General features: G+C 47.8%; 1 protein-coding gene across 1 annotated transcript in view; it reads right to left on the bottom strand.

Annotated features, from left to right (window-relative positions):
* The window catches only part of Tle1 (transducin-like enhancer of split 1 (E(sp1) homolog, Drosophila)), a 109,116-nt gene that overhangs the window by 50,605 nt on the left and 44,741 nt on the right, over window positions 1-13,770 (bottom strand). Inside the window, exons 5-6 of the mRNA XM_013018474.1 lie at window positions 3,452-3,656; window positions 2,730-2,746 (exon numbers count right to left, since the gene is read on the bottom strand). Coding sequence (XP_012873928.1) covers window positions 2,730-2,746; window positions 3,452-3,656 — 222 coding nt within the window. The remainder of the gene's footprint in view (window positions 1-2,729; window positions 2,747-3,451; window positions 3,657-13,770) is intronic.

Raw genomic sequence — 13,770 nt, 5'->3', positions numbered from 1 at the left:
TGCTCTTGCCGCATGGCATGCAGGTAGAGAAGACAAACCTCCTAAGCCTGAAGGAGAAGGGAGAGTAGGAGAGGGAAGGAGAGGAGAGAGAGGAGGAAGGAAGCAACAGTAGCAAAATAAAAATAAATCTGACACAAATGGCTCGCTCCTGAAATCCTAGCTACTCAGGAGGCTGAGATCTGAGGATCACGATTCAAAGCCAGCCTGGACAGCAAAGTCTGTGAGAGTCATCTCGAATTAACCAAAGTGGTAGAGCACTAGCCTTGATCCTAAGATCTCAAGGACAGCACCCAGGCCTGGAGTTCTGGCCTGGGCAATCAAGCTGAATGAACAGTAGGACTTGGCCTTCAGCCCTGGAACAAGTAAAAATTAAACTAATAATCCATGTAAAAGATGAACACGCAGCGCAGGCTTTGCGCACCTTGTCCCCTGCAGTGCTCTGTATGCGGGGTTAGATTTTAGCTCTACTGAATGAACAGGGCAGAACACATGATAATCCAACAGGACCTTGAAAGAGCAAAACAGCAAAGGTCAGACCTATCAATCAAAGCCAGTTTACTTATATTTTTCTAGCAGGGAAGGGTTAACTGTAACTTACTTCTCCTTCTCCCGCACAACCCGCTTCAGAGAAAACTCAGGTGAGCTTAAAAATGAGCTACTCCCTCCTTTCACACCCACTTCTAGCACGACCACACTCCATATACACCAGCATCTGTTGCAAAGACCATTTAAAAACAAAATCTAGCTGCTATTTTACACAGAAGGCAGAGTAGAAGCACCCCCAAAATGTTCCCAACTGCTAAGATTTGTCTCGGTCCCTCAAACTCCCCACACACAAGTATGAGGGCTGAAGCAGTAGTTCCAGGCTAGGGTGCTATCTAGCCTGCACAGGGCCCAAGGTTCAATCCCCACCACTACCAAAAAACAAGACATCACTGTAATGATTTTAAAAGTTCAGTGTCTCAGGCTGGGAGATGGCTCAGTGGTAGAGTGCTCGCCTAGCGTGCATGAAGCCCTGGGTTCCATTCCTCAGTACCACATACACAGAAAAGGCCAGAAGTGGCGCTGTGGCTCAAGTGGTAGAGTGCTAGCCTTGAGCAGAAAGCAGCTCAGGGACAGCGCCCATGCCCTGAGTTCAAGTCCTAGGACTGGCAAAAAATAACTATTCAGTGTCCCACTTTCTGCCATACGGCTGCATGTGTGCCAGTTCAGCAATTGTGTCAAAGGCTCACTCCTGTAGTCCTAGCTAATCAGAGGTTGAGATCTGAGGATCAGGGTTCAAAGCCAGTCTAGGCAGGAAAGTCTGTGAGACTTATCTCCAATTAACCATCAAAAAGAAGTGGAACTGCAGCTCAACTAGTAGAATGCTAGCCTTGTGCAAAAAGGCTCAGGGACAGCGTGCAGAGGCCCTGAGTTTAAGCTCCAGGACTGACCCCCCCCCAAAAAAAAAAAAGCATAGATGGATGGATGGATGCTATCCTTGCTGAGGCAGGAACGATCTCCCTTTCTCTCCACAACATTTAAGATGCACTCTGGCTGTAAACCTCCCACAAGAGATACCTGGTAGAATCATGGAAAGCCCACAGGCTACTCCAATGTGTCAGAGCATCAGAGAAAATGACAGGCTCTCAAGCCATACTATGAATCTCCTCACTTTTGTTTGCTCATATGCTCAGTCTTAGGTCTAAGATAAATTTAAGTTCAAGTTCACACTCAGAAAACAACCATATAAGTAACACAGAAGTGAGTACCCAGCAACTCAGAAGGTGATGAGGGGACCAGGCAGAACTGAAATGCTACCAACCACCTTCTCATACTGACGGTCACTCTAGCCAGCAAAGCTGAATTAAGATCAGACTGACGAGTAATGAGTAATGACAAACACGTTTTTTAAAGTAGGCCAGCAGGCCCCCAGAAATGCACATAGATAAGTGTTATTTCCAACTAAGTCATTACAGTAAACAGCTTTATCTTTGAGTCACTTTGAATCATGCACTTCCAATCATGCACCTCTGTTTTGTAAACAGAGGGAAAACAGTCACAAAAAAAAAAAAAGTTTTATCTTGGCACCAGTGGCTCACACCTGTAATCCTAGCTACACAGGAAGCTGAGATCCGAGGATCACGGTTCAAAGCCAGCCCAGGTAAGAGTCTGTGAGACTCTTCTCTCCAATAAACTATTCAGAAAAGGTCAGAAGTGGGGCTGTGGCTCAAGTGGTAGACAACCTTGAGCAAAAGAAATTCTGGGACAGTGCCGAGGCCCCAGGTCCATAGCTTAAGCCCAAGGACTGGCAAAAAAAAAAAAAAAAAGGTTTACCAGAAGCTCGTGGCTTACACCTGTAATCCTAGATACTCAGGAGACTGAAAGCTGAGGATCAGAGTTCAAAAGCCAGCCTGGGCAGGAAAAATCCATGAGACTCTTTCCAATTAACTAACCACCAAAAAGCCAGAAGTGAAGGTGTGGTTCAGTGATAAAAGAGTACTAGCCTTGAGCAGACAAAAAAAAAAAAAAGCATAGGGACTAGGCCCAGGCACTGATTCAAGCCCCAGGACCAGCACCAAAAAAAAGTTTTTAGAAGAAGACAAAAGGAAAAACCCAGGTCACTGCGGTGTGCAGGAAGTGTACATGTGTGGGCAGGGCAGGCCGGGCAGGGCAGGCCGGGCAGTGTGGTGTGTGGAGGGGTGCGCTGGGGGCTGGTGTCTGTGTGCAGCGGGTGCTTGAGTACTTACTGTGCCCGGTTCTCTGTCTGCTCCCGAGGTTACCAAGAAACGCACAGACATGCCCGTTCAGACACAGAGGCAAGAACAGAAATAAAAAAAAGGGGGGAGTAATTAGAACACAGGCCCCAACAGTTTTAAAATGGCTTTTATTTATATAAGTCATTGCACATTCCTAATACAGTGATTTCCTGAAAATTACAGTATTTTGTAAACATAAGATTTACAGTTTAACCATACACAAAGCCTATTTTTTTATTTCTTGACAGAATAAATTACTTTTCTCCAAAAAAATTAGTCAAGTGCAATTTTGCCCAATATTTAATGCATACTAGAATTAAAGCCTATGAAACTAAGTAGTAACAGATGCAATTATCAAACCTTTCATTTGAACACATTCGCTTTCAAATTTTAACTTCTTATCTCGCCCCATTTCACAACATCACTTTCTTTGACATCACCCAATGAAGCGGTGAACAGTTTTCCGTAACACGGTGCGGGCCGTGGCATTTACAAGGCCGTTGCCAGGATGTCAAGGGTGCCTGCCATCTAAGGGCGGAGAGCCCCCGGCCCCGCCGGCCCTGCCAGCCCAGGGCGCAGCCGAGTCAGTGGGACGCTTGGCGACCGCTCCTCATCTCACTGTCTGCTGTCTGTCTGGGTAGCGAGGCACGCAAGCCTGCGGTACTGTCTGGGTATGAGGGCAAGGTCCTAATCTGGCTTGCCCGGCCTCTCACCTCTGTGGTGCTCTGCGTCGTGGTGCTTCTTGTCGTCTTTTATTGCCAAGTGAGACTGCCCGCTCAGGGCACTAGACAGCGCGAGAAGGCTGGCGCTGCCCCCCAGGGGCGGGATGCCGGCGGGCTGGAGTCCTGACGGGTGGGGCGTGAGGGGCACCGGGGGCCCGTGGCCGTGGGACAGATGCTGAGCTTGCAGCTGCTGCTGCTGTTGTTGTTGGTGACACGGGAGGGGGAGGAGGAGGAGGAGGAGGAGGAGGAAGAGGAGGAGGGGGAGGAAGGGCACGGGGAGGGAAGGAGGTGGGGAGGGACAAGGGGAGGAGGTGGTGGTGGCCAAGACAGCATGGGGGGGGGAGAAAACACACAATGAGAGAGAACGAAAGGAACAGGAGGTGGAACATGGGTCACAAGGGAGGAGAGAGAAGGAGAAAACAACATTAGTCCCGTCCCTTTGGCTCATCAAAAGTTCTCACCCACTCAGGCTACTGAACCCCCCCCCCAAAAAAGCTGGTCTTGATTTCCACCCCCAGTACATGGCTTCTTATTACGCAAGTCTTGGGAAGTGCGTCAGACCTGCAGGTGAGATGCATCTCGCTAAAGTGTCTCCCAGTGATGAAATCCAGTAAAGCCATTAAACTGAAGACATCACAGATTTTAACTCGTTCGGACTGGGAGGTGGGCTGGGGGCTGTGGTGCCCATACCACCATTTGGTAACCACTGCTTGACTCCGTCTGATTACCAGGCGACTCTCTCTCCCTGACCTCCAGTAATAGGATGGAGCCGGGTGGTACCCTGGCGATCCCGCCTATAATCCTAGCTATGTTGGAGACTGAGATCTGCAGATCAGATTCAAAGCCAACCTGTGCAGGAAGTCTGTAAGGCTCTCATCTCCAAGTAGCCACCAAAGCCAGAAGGAGAGCTTTGGCTGAGTGCTAAAGTACCAGTTTTGAGCCAAAAAGCTAAGGGGCAGCACCCAGTCATTGAGTTCAAGCCATAAAACCAACACCAAAAAACAAAACACCCTAACAAGGAAAGTACTTTCCACTCGGTGTGTGAGAGGAAGTCCCGGCTCAAGTGTCCAGAGTGGAGCTCTGACACACTCAACGCACTGCTCACACCAACGGCACCCTGTTCTCGTATACTGTAGTTAAAAGCACGCTGTACAGATCCAGAGAGCGTCGTGGAAGTGCCCCTCACCACAGTACCAGATGCACTGCAGATCCAGAAACACAGAGTTCAGTCCTTAGGTTTCATGTGAGAAAAATTTTCAGCTGATCTGTTTACCTCCCTGGGATAATTACTCTTTTTTTTTTTAATTTATTACCTCCTTGTGTGGTCCTGAATATATTAAATCTTCACACAAGACCTTTAGTAATTTCCACTCAGACCACTGTTTTTAATTGAATCCCAAACATGCTCAAAGCAACCTCAATAGTATGAAAAAAAACACCATGCTGAAAATCAGAGCCAAATGGACACCAGTAGCCCACACCTATAATCCCAGCTACTCGGGAGGTTGAGATCTGAGAGTCATAGTTCAAAGCCAAAGTTCTTGACACTCATCTCCAATTAACCAGCAAAAACAAAACATGGAAGGGAGCTGGGGCTCAAGTGGTAGAGGGGTCCAGCCTTGAGCGAAAAAGCTCAGGAACAGCATCCAGGCCAGAGTTCAAACACCAGAACAGTCATTTAAAAAAAACAAAAAACCAGAGCTCAGGGCTGGCGGCTCACAGCTGTCATCCTGGCTACTCCGAGGGCTGATACCTGAGGACTGCAGTTCCAAGCAGCTCTTATCTCCTATTAACCATCAAAAAGCCAAAAGTGGAGCTGTGGGTGGGTCAAGTGGTAGAGCACTAGCCTTGAGCAAAACAAACAAACAAAAACCTTAGGGACAGCACTCAGATCTTGAGTTCCAGCCCCAGGAAAGGCATGTATACATGTACATTTCTATACACATACACACAGAAATCAGAACCTGCTCTAATATTGCAGTAAAATTTCCACCATTCCTAGCACTGTTAAAAAATTGGGGAGATCGCCATCTTTTCCTTCCCACGAGAACCCAGCTGTAATTAGAGCAGATAATGGGAAAGGAGGGATGGAAGGCCGGGGCAGAGGGTATTAACGGTATCCCCTGAACGTATTTATAAACCACTCACTCACCATCTGAGATCACACTAACGATTTCTTCACCTGTGAAAGCACCTTCCTGTCATCCCAAAGACACTAATTCTTGCTCTGTCACCTTTTAAGAGCTCGGCAATAGTGAGGCATAAAACCAAAGAAGCTGGCAGCAGCATCACGGTCCACTGGGCACGCTCATTAGCACGTAATTAGGGACTAGACACCTGCCGTCAGACACGCGCTTGGAGGAGGGTGAGGAACAGGTCTGCCCAAGCAGCCATTACCATCATCACGGGGGGAGCAGGGCTGCGTCCGGCCTCGGGAGGGGAGCACTGAGGCATGCACAGCAAGGGCAGTGGTAATTAAGCACGGCACTGATTCAAGGAAGACGAGAGAGGCCAAGCAGGGGGAGGGGCTGATGACAGTGAGTGCCACCCGTCCACCGCCCCCAGCGTTTCCACGCCCCCAAATCCCCAGAATGGAGCCACGGAAGAGGTACCAGAGGTGGTAACTCGGGTGGGGGCAAACGTGTACTCCAGTGCTATCTGGACACACAGAGGAAGTAGAGATTTCCCCAAAATAATCCCAGGTTACCTCTCCGTAAGGTGAACTGGAAGAGGGGCTGTGTTTTGTAACCACGGGGTTCCACCACAGCTGTGAAGTGTGTTAAAACCAATGGTTAGGCTCATAACCACCAATGGGGACAAGCAACAGCCTAACTGGTCCCAGGGAACCCCCCTTCTGCGGGCTCTCCAAGCCCTCTGAAAAAGAGCTCACTGCCTCATTATTAGCAGTAACTGGGATTTGGGTGGGGATCTTGAAGGCTGCTCCTCCTCCCCCCTCCCCCTTTTCTTTTGCACAAATCTTGCCAGGCACCAGTGGCTCACATCTGTAACCCTAGCTACTCAGGAGGCTGAGATCTGAGGATCACAGTTCAAAGCCAGCCCGGACAGAAAAGGCCATGAGACTCTTATCTCCAATGAACCAGCAAAAAGCTGAAATTGGAGCTGTGGCTCAGGTGCTGGCCTTGAGCAAAAGAGCTAGGCAAGAACTTGAGGCCTTGAGTTCAAGCCAGTATTGGCACAAGAAAGTAATGATTTATTTAGAATTTATTCTAGGACAAAGGGGACACTTGGGATCTACAGGCATCTGTTTTCCACAGACTAAAATCTCACAATGACTGCAAGGATGGGGGAAATTCAGCCTTTACATCATCAGTTCAAAACAAATGAGGAATCTTTAACAGTTCATACTACAGCATAAGCAAAGTTGTGCATAATGTACTGCAAGAGAAGTTTGTAGCAGATCACAAGGCACTAGGTTCAGAAATGCAAAAAAAAAAAAAAAGTGGCAAAGGAAAGCCATTTTTGATGAGCAGTTATGTTTTTTAGCAATACTGCTGATTCCTCAGGCTACCCATCTAGACTAGTGGTTCTCAAATAGAGCCATGTGCCAGGGACACTTGGCACTGTCTAGAGACATTTGTAGCTGTCACAAATGAGGGTGGGAAGGGACTCCGCCGGCATCTAGCGGGCTGGAGCCAAGGATGATGCTAAACACCCTGCCATGTTCAGAAACGCTCTCCACTAGAGAACCAAACGGTCAGCTGTGCGAGGCTGCGAGTGTGGGCAGTCAGGGCTGGAACGGGCCCCGCTGCATCAGAATGCACGGTCATCAGGTTTGCCAAACCGCTATTTAAAAAATGAAAATACTTTTCAACATTAGAGCATTGTCTGTCCCTTCATCGCCATCCAAGTCCCTTGTCACAACTCAAAAAATGAACATCTGCTTTCTAAAGCTGATCCCAATCACAAGTGGAAAATTAAACCATCTAGAAAAGAGCTACACTGGGAACTTTCACATGGTGTTCTGATGCTAGGCTTGAGGATAGACAAATGCACTTGCTGTAAGGGAAACAATTTGAATCGGCCCAGAGACAAGAAAAGCAAACACCGAATCCTGAGTTAATGATACTGAAAACCCACAAGGAATGAAGTAACCTCATCCATGTCAAACAACAGCCACGCACTCAGAATGACACTTGGCAGGCCACTTGGCGCAGAGTGGGTCAATCATGCTCCACAGTGGAGCTGACTCGGTCAACCGGAGGGGTGGGCCGCCGTGGCGAGTTCCACACTCTTGCCTCTGGAACACAGGTGAAGCGCGCGGCTCATCACCACAGAGCAGGCTATATATGGGGGGAGGCCTCGTCCAGACCCCAGGCCCGCCTTTCCCACACCAGACGGGAGGCCCTGAAATCAACATTTTCCAAAACCTGAATGTACTTTGTGACCCCCCCCCCAGGAAAAATCTGGTTAACAAAATTGCAAATTGAACCCAACCAGACCTAAACTGATACCACCAAGGGGCCTCTATCTCCAAAGCCAAGCGACAGTAAGTGCCATTTATAGCACTCAGTATGTAAACACTTTCAAGGGGGACAAAAATGTGAAAAGCAGCCTTGTTGACAGTTCTCTCCAAATCACTCTTCCTTGGCTGGTGCTACTTGCCTGGTCTGTAAAGCACTCAGTTCTTATCTTGGGAGCCTGCGGCATAAACAAGTGGGAAGGGCCTCCGGCAGCAGCCACACAAGGACTCCACTCCAGGAGTTATCTGGAAACCTCCCATTATGTGAATGGCCTCTCTCCAGAAGAGGGCCACGGGTGATAAACAGGGAGACACTGCCGGCGGGCCAAGAATTCTCCAGCCACTTGAAAACAATCATAAAAAATAAAGTAACAATGTGCTGAAAGACCTCCACTAAATACACGAGTGCCCAGGCCGCCGACAGAGGGGAGAAAACACTTGCAAACCATCCATCTGAACACAACAGCGACAGGAAAAAAGAAATCAGTATTTGTTAAAAGCTACAATAACTCCACTAAATAAATGGAAGAAAGGCCTAAACAGACATTTCTCAAAAGACATATAAATGACCAGCTAGTCTATGGAGAATGCTCCACATCACAGTCATCAAGGAAATACAAATCAACACCACCTCTTATGGCGGCTAGTATCAGAAGGCCAGCACGTATAAACCCCGTGCTGTGGCCCAGGAGCTGGTAAACACTATACAAGTTCCCCAAAAAATTAAATATACAACTACCCCATAAGCCAGCAATCTCACTTGTCATATATTTAAAGGAGATGTCTCAAAGGGACATGTGCACTCTCAAGTTCACTACAGCATGATTGTGGATAAAGAAAATGTATATATACTCACAAGAATACGCCTCAACGCTTAAAAAGCAGGAAAAAGGCCAGACACAGGAGTACACACCTTCAATTCCAGTACTGGGGAGGCTGAAGCAGGACCACAGAAGTTCCAGCCTGGACTACATATGTGAAACCTTGCTAGTGTGTAACATGTGTAACATGTGCGCACATTCACACACGTAGACAAAAAAGGCAGGAAACCTCACCGCTGTTTTGTGATTACATGGACATCAAGATAAGCCAGATTCAAGAAAGACATACTCCATGGTCCCCCTGTGTATGTCAATCCTAAAACACAAATACAGAGGAAAGCACAAGGGCCACTGGTACAGAAAGAGGGACAGAGGGTTTATACAGGATGAGTAAGTTCTAGAAGGCTCACATATAGGATGGCGATGATAGGTAGAAGGTAGATAGTGAGTGTTCTCAACACACACTCGCCACACCCTGACGACGGCAAGGTGACAGACCTGCGAACATCATTTCACAATGACCATCAACACATCAAGCGGTACACTGGCGTGAACAGTTCCCCCTCTACACGCTAGAGGGGAGAGGACGATACCCGGAGCAGGCAAGGCTCCAGGACAAGGAGGCACAGCTCCAAGAAACGGAGGTCAGTTCTGCATGTCAGCCCAGCTACCAGGCCTAGCTCTCCCGCACCATCACCGTCCCGCTGCGCCTCCTCCCCTCCTCGGCCCTAGGGGCTCTGATGAAGACCAGAGCTCCAGGACTAAAGAGCCTGATTTAAATGTTTTAGAAAGCTACTTTTGTGAAGAACCCTTGATGTACTGGGTTCAAAGCCGTCGTCAGCTAGGAGGGAAATGCAAGTTAAATCTACGAGGTGATACCACCCTAGAGTAAGTTGTAAAGAGGAAAGGGCTCATGTGGCTCGAGCAGGGTGCATTCCTAACAGGCTCAGGTTCTTTGTTGTTTCTTTTTGTGCCTGTACGAAGTGGGCTTAAACCCAGGGCCATCCTTGGCTTTCTTGCTCATGGCTGGTGCTCTAGCACTTAAATCATGCCTCCAGTCTGAGCAACTGAATTTTTATACACTAGTGTGGAGATGTGAAAGGGTACAGACTACACTGGAAAATATGATGCCTGTTGCTCGAAAAGTTAAACATAAACCAGATGGCAGTGACTCACACCTATAATCCTAGCTACTCAGGAGGCTGAGAGCTGAGGATCACAGTTCAAAGCCATGATCTGGGCATGCAACTATGTGAGACCCTTATCTACAATTAGCCAGCAAAAAGCCAGAAGTGGAACTGTGGCTCAAGTGACAGAGTGCCAACCATAGCCACAAGGAAAAGCACTTAAGTGAGAGTAAGAGACCTTGAGTTCAAGCCCCAGTACTGGCACCAAAAAATAAGAAAACACACACACACACACACACACACACACACACACACCATACATTAATAGTGCATCAGCAACTTTACTAATGACTAAAAAGAGCAAAGACTTAACAGGAGTATCTAGATACTGTGGCTAAACTGCACTTGTCAGACAACTTGTACTCTCAGTGGAAAAACAAACAACCTGACCAAAGGAAAAAGAACAGGCATCAAGATCAACTTCCTTTCACTTACTGCTCCTTTCTTACGGAAATTTAATAAAGGGATGGGTTATAAGAGTTACAGTAGGAGGAAGGTCACTAAACATGCTAGTAGACTTAGAAGACCCATGTTGTTAGTCTTCTCTGCTGCGTAACAGGGTATGCATTATTCTCCCAGGGTGAATTTGTTTTATAAGGAAACTTACGGCGGGGTTACTGTGGGCTTTTCCAGGGATTAGCTGCATGCTCAAGAAATAAGAGGCTACCTCATCCTCTTAAATTCACACGCTGCCATCCATCCCATAGACAGCTGACAGCTACAGGCAAAGGACAAGAATACCCTACCGTTGGCTAATCCTTACACCACTCATCCCACACAGAGCCAGGCAGTCCTTCTGTCTACAACTCAATCTCGAGGACACAGTCTCCTTCTGCAGGCACTGGAGTTCGTTCCACAGCTGTTCCAAACACACAGTCTTGACATAGCACCACACTTCCCTTATTTTCACACTGAGCTGGTTTAAAAATACAGACTTATAAATTTGTCTGTGAAGCAAGACAATACAAATTTCACCAATATCCAGAGCTGCTGTAGACTCTGCCCGGTAAATTAGGGAGGAAAACAAGGCTGCCTACTTTCTTGCGTTCACCAAGTTCACAGCTGCTCAAATGCCTGGCATCATGTGGATGAAGGACAAGCCCACAAGCCCCTGGCCTGGCTCTCGGCTTCCGCCTCCCTCCATCGCCACCACAGCCGCCCCTGCGCTCTGCCCGCAAAGGGTGGCCTGGCCTCCTCACCTAGGAGGAGGAAGCCAACAAGGTCTGTGTTCTCAAAACTTTACTTTTTCCTCTCATTTTGTACTTGTCTGTTCATGGAAAGGCAAACAGCAATGCTGGGTACTTATTAAGAGGAAATTATGCTGGGCACTGGTGGCTCACGCCTGTCATCCTAGCTACTCAGGAGGCTGAGATCTGAGGATCACGGTGCAAAGCCAGCCCCGGCAGGAAAGCCTATGACACTCATTTCCAATTAACCACCAGAATACGGAAGCAGAGCTGTGGCTCAAAGTGGTAGAGTGCTACTAGCCTTGAGCAAAAGAGCTCAGGGACAGCACCCAGACCCTGAGTTCAAGCCCCAGGACCAACAAATAAATTAAAAATAATTTTTAAAAAAAGAAAATTATGCTGGGCAGTGGCTCACACCCGTCATCCTAGCTATTCAGGAGGCTGAGATCTGAGGATCACAGTTCAAAGCCAGCCCAGGCAGAAAAGTTCATGAGACTCTTATTGACAATTAAGCAGTAAAAACAAAACAAAAAATGAGAAGTGGAGCTGTGACTCAGGGGTACAGCACCAACCTTGAACAACAACAAAAAAAAAAAAAAAAAGAGACAGCACCTAAGCCCTGAGTTCAAGCCCCAGTCCTGGATCAAAAATTTTACATAATGAAAATAAAAGTAAATAAAAAGGCAAGCACGTAAGCCTGAATGGCAGAGCATCTGACTGGGTGTATTCTCCAACCCACAGCCATGACCACCACCAGGAGAGGAAAGGGCCTGGTCACCGGAATCCACCAACCAGGGCCCAGGGACACAAGGAACCACAGTCGACTGCCAACCCTCTCCAGGTCAAGGAGTTGGGTCCACACGGGTGAAGACTACTAGCCAATTCCTGTGCCCAGGAAAGCAGCTCTGGCAGACATTACAACATTACGACCCACTACAGATGGGGCACTCAGAAGGCTCACAAAGCCAGTAAGGGCAGTGAGCGTCCGGCCCGCCGGTCCCTATGCTTTATCCAGAGCACCACCAATGCAAACGCAAGTATGACCGTGACACACACGAAGCTGGGCAGCAAGTGGTTAGAAACGATAAGCAATCATGCGATCATTTTTCTTTTAAAAAGAAAACCACACTCAACCAACTACTAATGTTACTGGGGGGAGGGGGTTCTGTGTGCGAGTGTTGTTTTTTACTTTTCACTCAGAGAACCACCACCTTCTTTTAAAGGTGAGAAAGCAGCAGAGCACCAGTACTGGGAAGGTGTGGGAAGTGATCAAACTGCACACTGGAGATCTGTGCACCTGACACACCCAGCAGGACTGGCTGGCGTCCAGGTCGGCCTGGGAGGTGGGGGGGACTGTGAGACTCCAGTCCTGGCAATGGCAGCGGCACTCACGGGCCGAAGCAAGGAGGTCCCAAGCCAGGACAGTCCTGGCATAAAGAAAGACCCGACCTTGGAAACACCCAGTGCAGAAGAGACTGAAGGCATAGTTCAAATGGTAGAGCACTTGAGTTCAATTCCCAATACTACCCAAAAAGGGGGAGCACGTCAGCCCGTAATCCTACCTACTCAGGAGCCTGGGGTCTGAGAATCAAAGTTCTAAGCTAGCCTGGACAGAAAAGTGTTGGGAGACTTTTTATCTCCAATGAACCTGTAAAAACAGAGAAGGGAAGTGGAGGCGTGTCTCAAGTAGCAGAGCTCCACCCATAAGCCAAACCCAACAGCCAATGAGAGCATGAGGCTCTGAGTTAAGCTCCAGAACTGGTACAAAAACAAATTAAAGATGGACAGTCTATCAAAAATAGTTCAGTACCGCCGAACAAGTGGTACTTTTAAGGATCAGTATTCTATATAAAAGACAAGGGGGACACAGTTAAAATTCAGCATTTCTGTGCAATGTGGAAACATTTCTATGCTGGGGAGAAATAGATATCATCCACTCACTAATAAGAAGAGAACAGAGAAATCACAGCTTCCTCTCTTCCTCCTCCCTAGCACCACAGGCCCAGACAGAGGCTGAGCTCACCTGAGAGTTCTGTGTCCTTGAGAAGACTGAACCTCCTTCAGGTTTGCTAAAGAGAAATATCATCAGCCCTGTCAAGCAAGAAGCTCCTTGATAGTTCCTTCACGGGAATGAGAATGTTTCGACTCATTTGCATCTTAAAGGGTACTCCCTTCATGATCTCTCACACTCTAATAGACGTCTAAGCCACTAAATTACTACTTCTTTGCTTAGCCTCCAAGTCCAGGCAGACTAAGAGCTTGGTCTCCCATGGTTCTTTCCCTTAGGCTGGTCCCTGAACAGTACTGACAGCTGCTATCAAACCCGGCTGCACGTACCCTGCCACAGCTGCTGCTTGTAGTAACAGACAGTCTCCCGGTGCCCCGCCCCTCTGGGGAGACAGGTTGACACACTGCATGTTCAATGAAGGGGTGCAAAGGTCCACTGAATTGTCAACTCAATTTTATGCTACTTCGATTTTCCAGGATGCACACAATTCCTTTCAAGCAACAAGCAAGCAAGCATATGCCAGAGCACGAATCATACGGTGCAAGATAATTATTGGTAACTGTGGACTTTAAAAAGCACCTTCTGACACAAATTAATAGACTGACCCAAAAACTTCAAAGATAAAAA

Source organism: Dipodomys ordii, unplaced genomic scaffold (genome assembly GCF_000151885.1).
Source record: "Dipodomys ordii isolate 6190 unplaced genomic scaffold, Dord_2.0 Scaffold40, whole genome shotgun sequence".
Classification (NCBI taxonomy): Eukaryota; Metazoa; Chordata; class Mammalia; order Rodentia; family Heteromyidae; genus Dipodomys; species Dipodomys ordii.
This window is presented reverse-complemented; position numbering and strand designations above follow the sequence as displayed.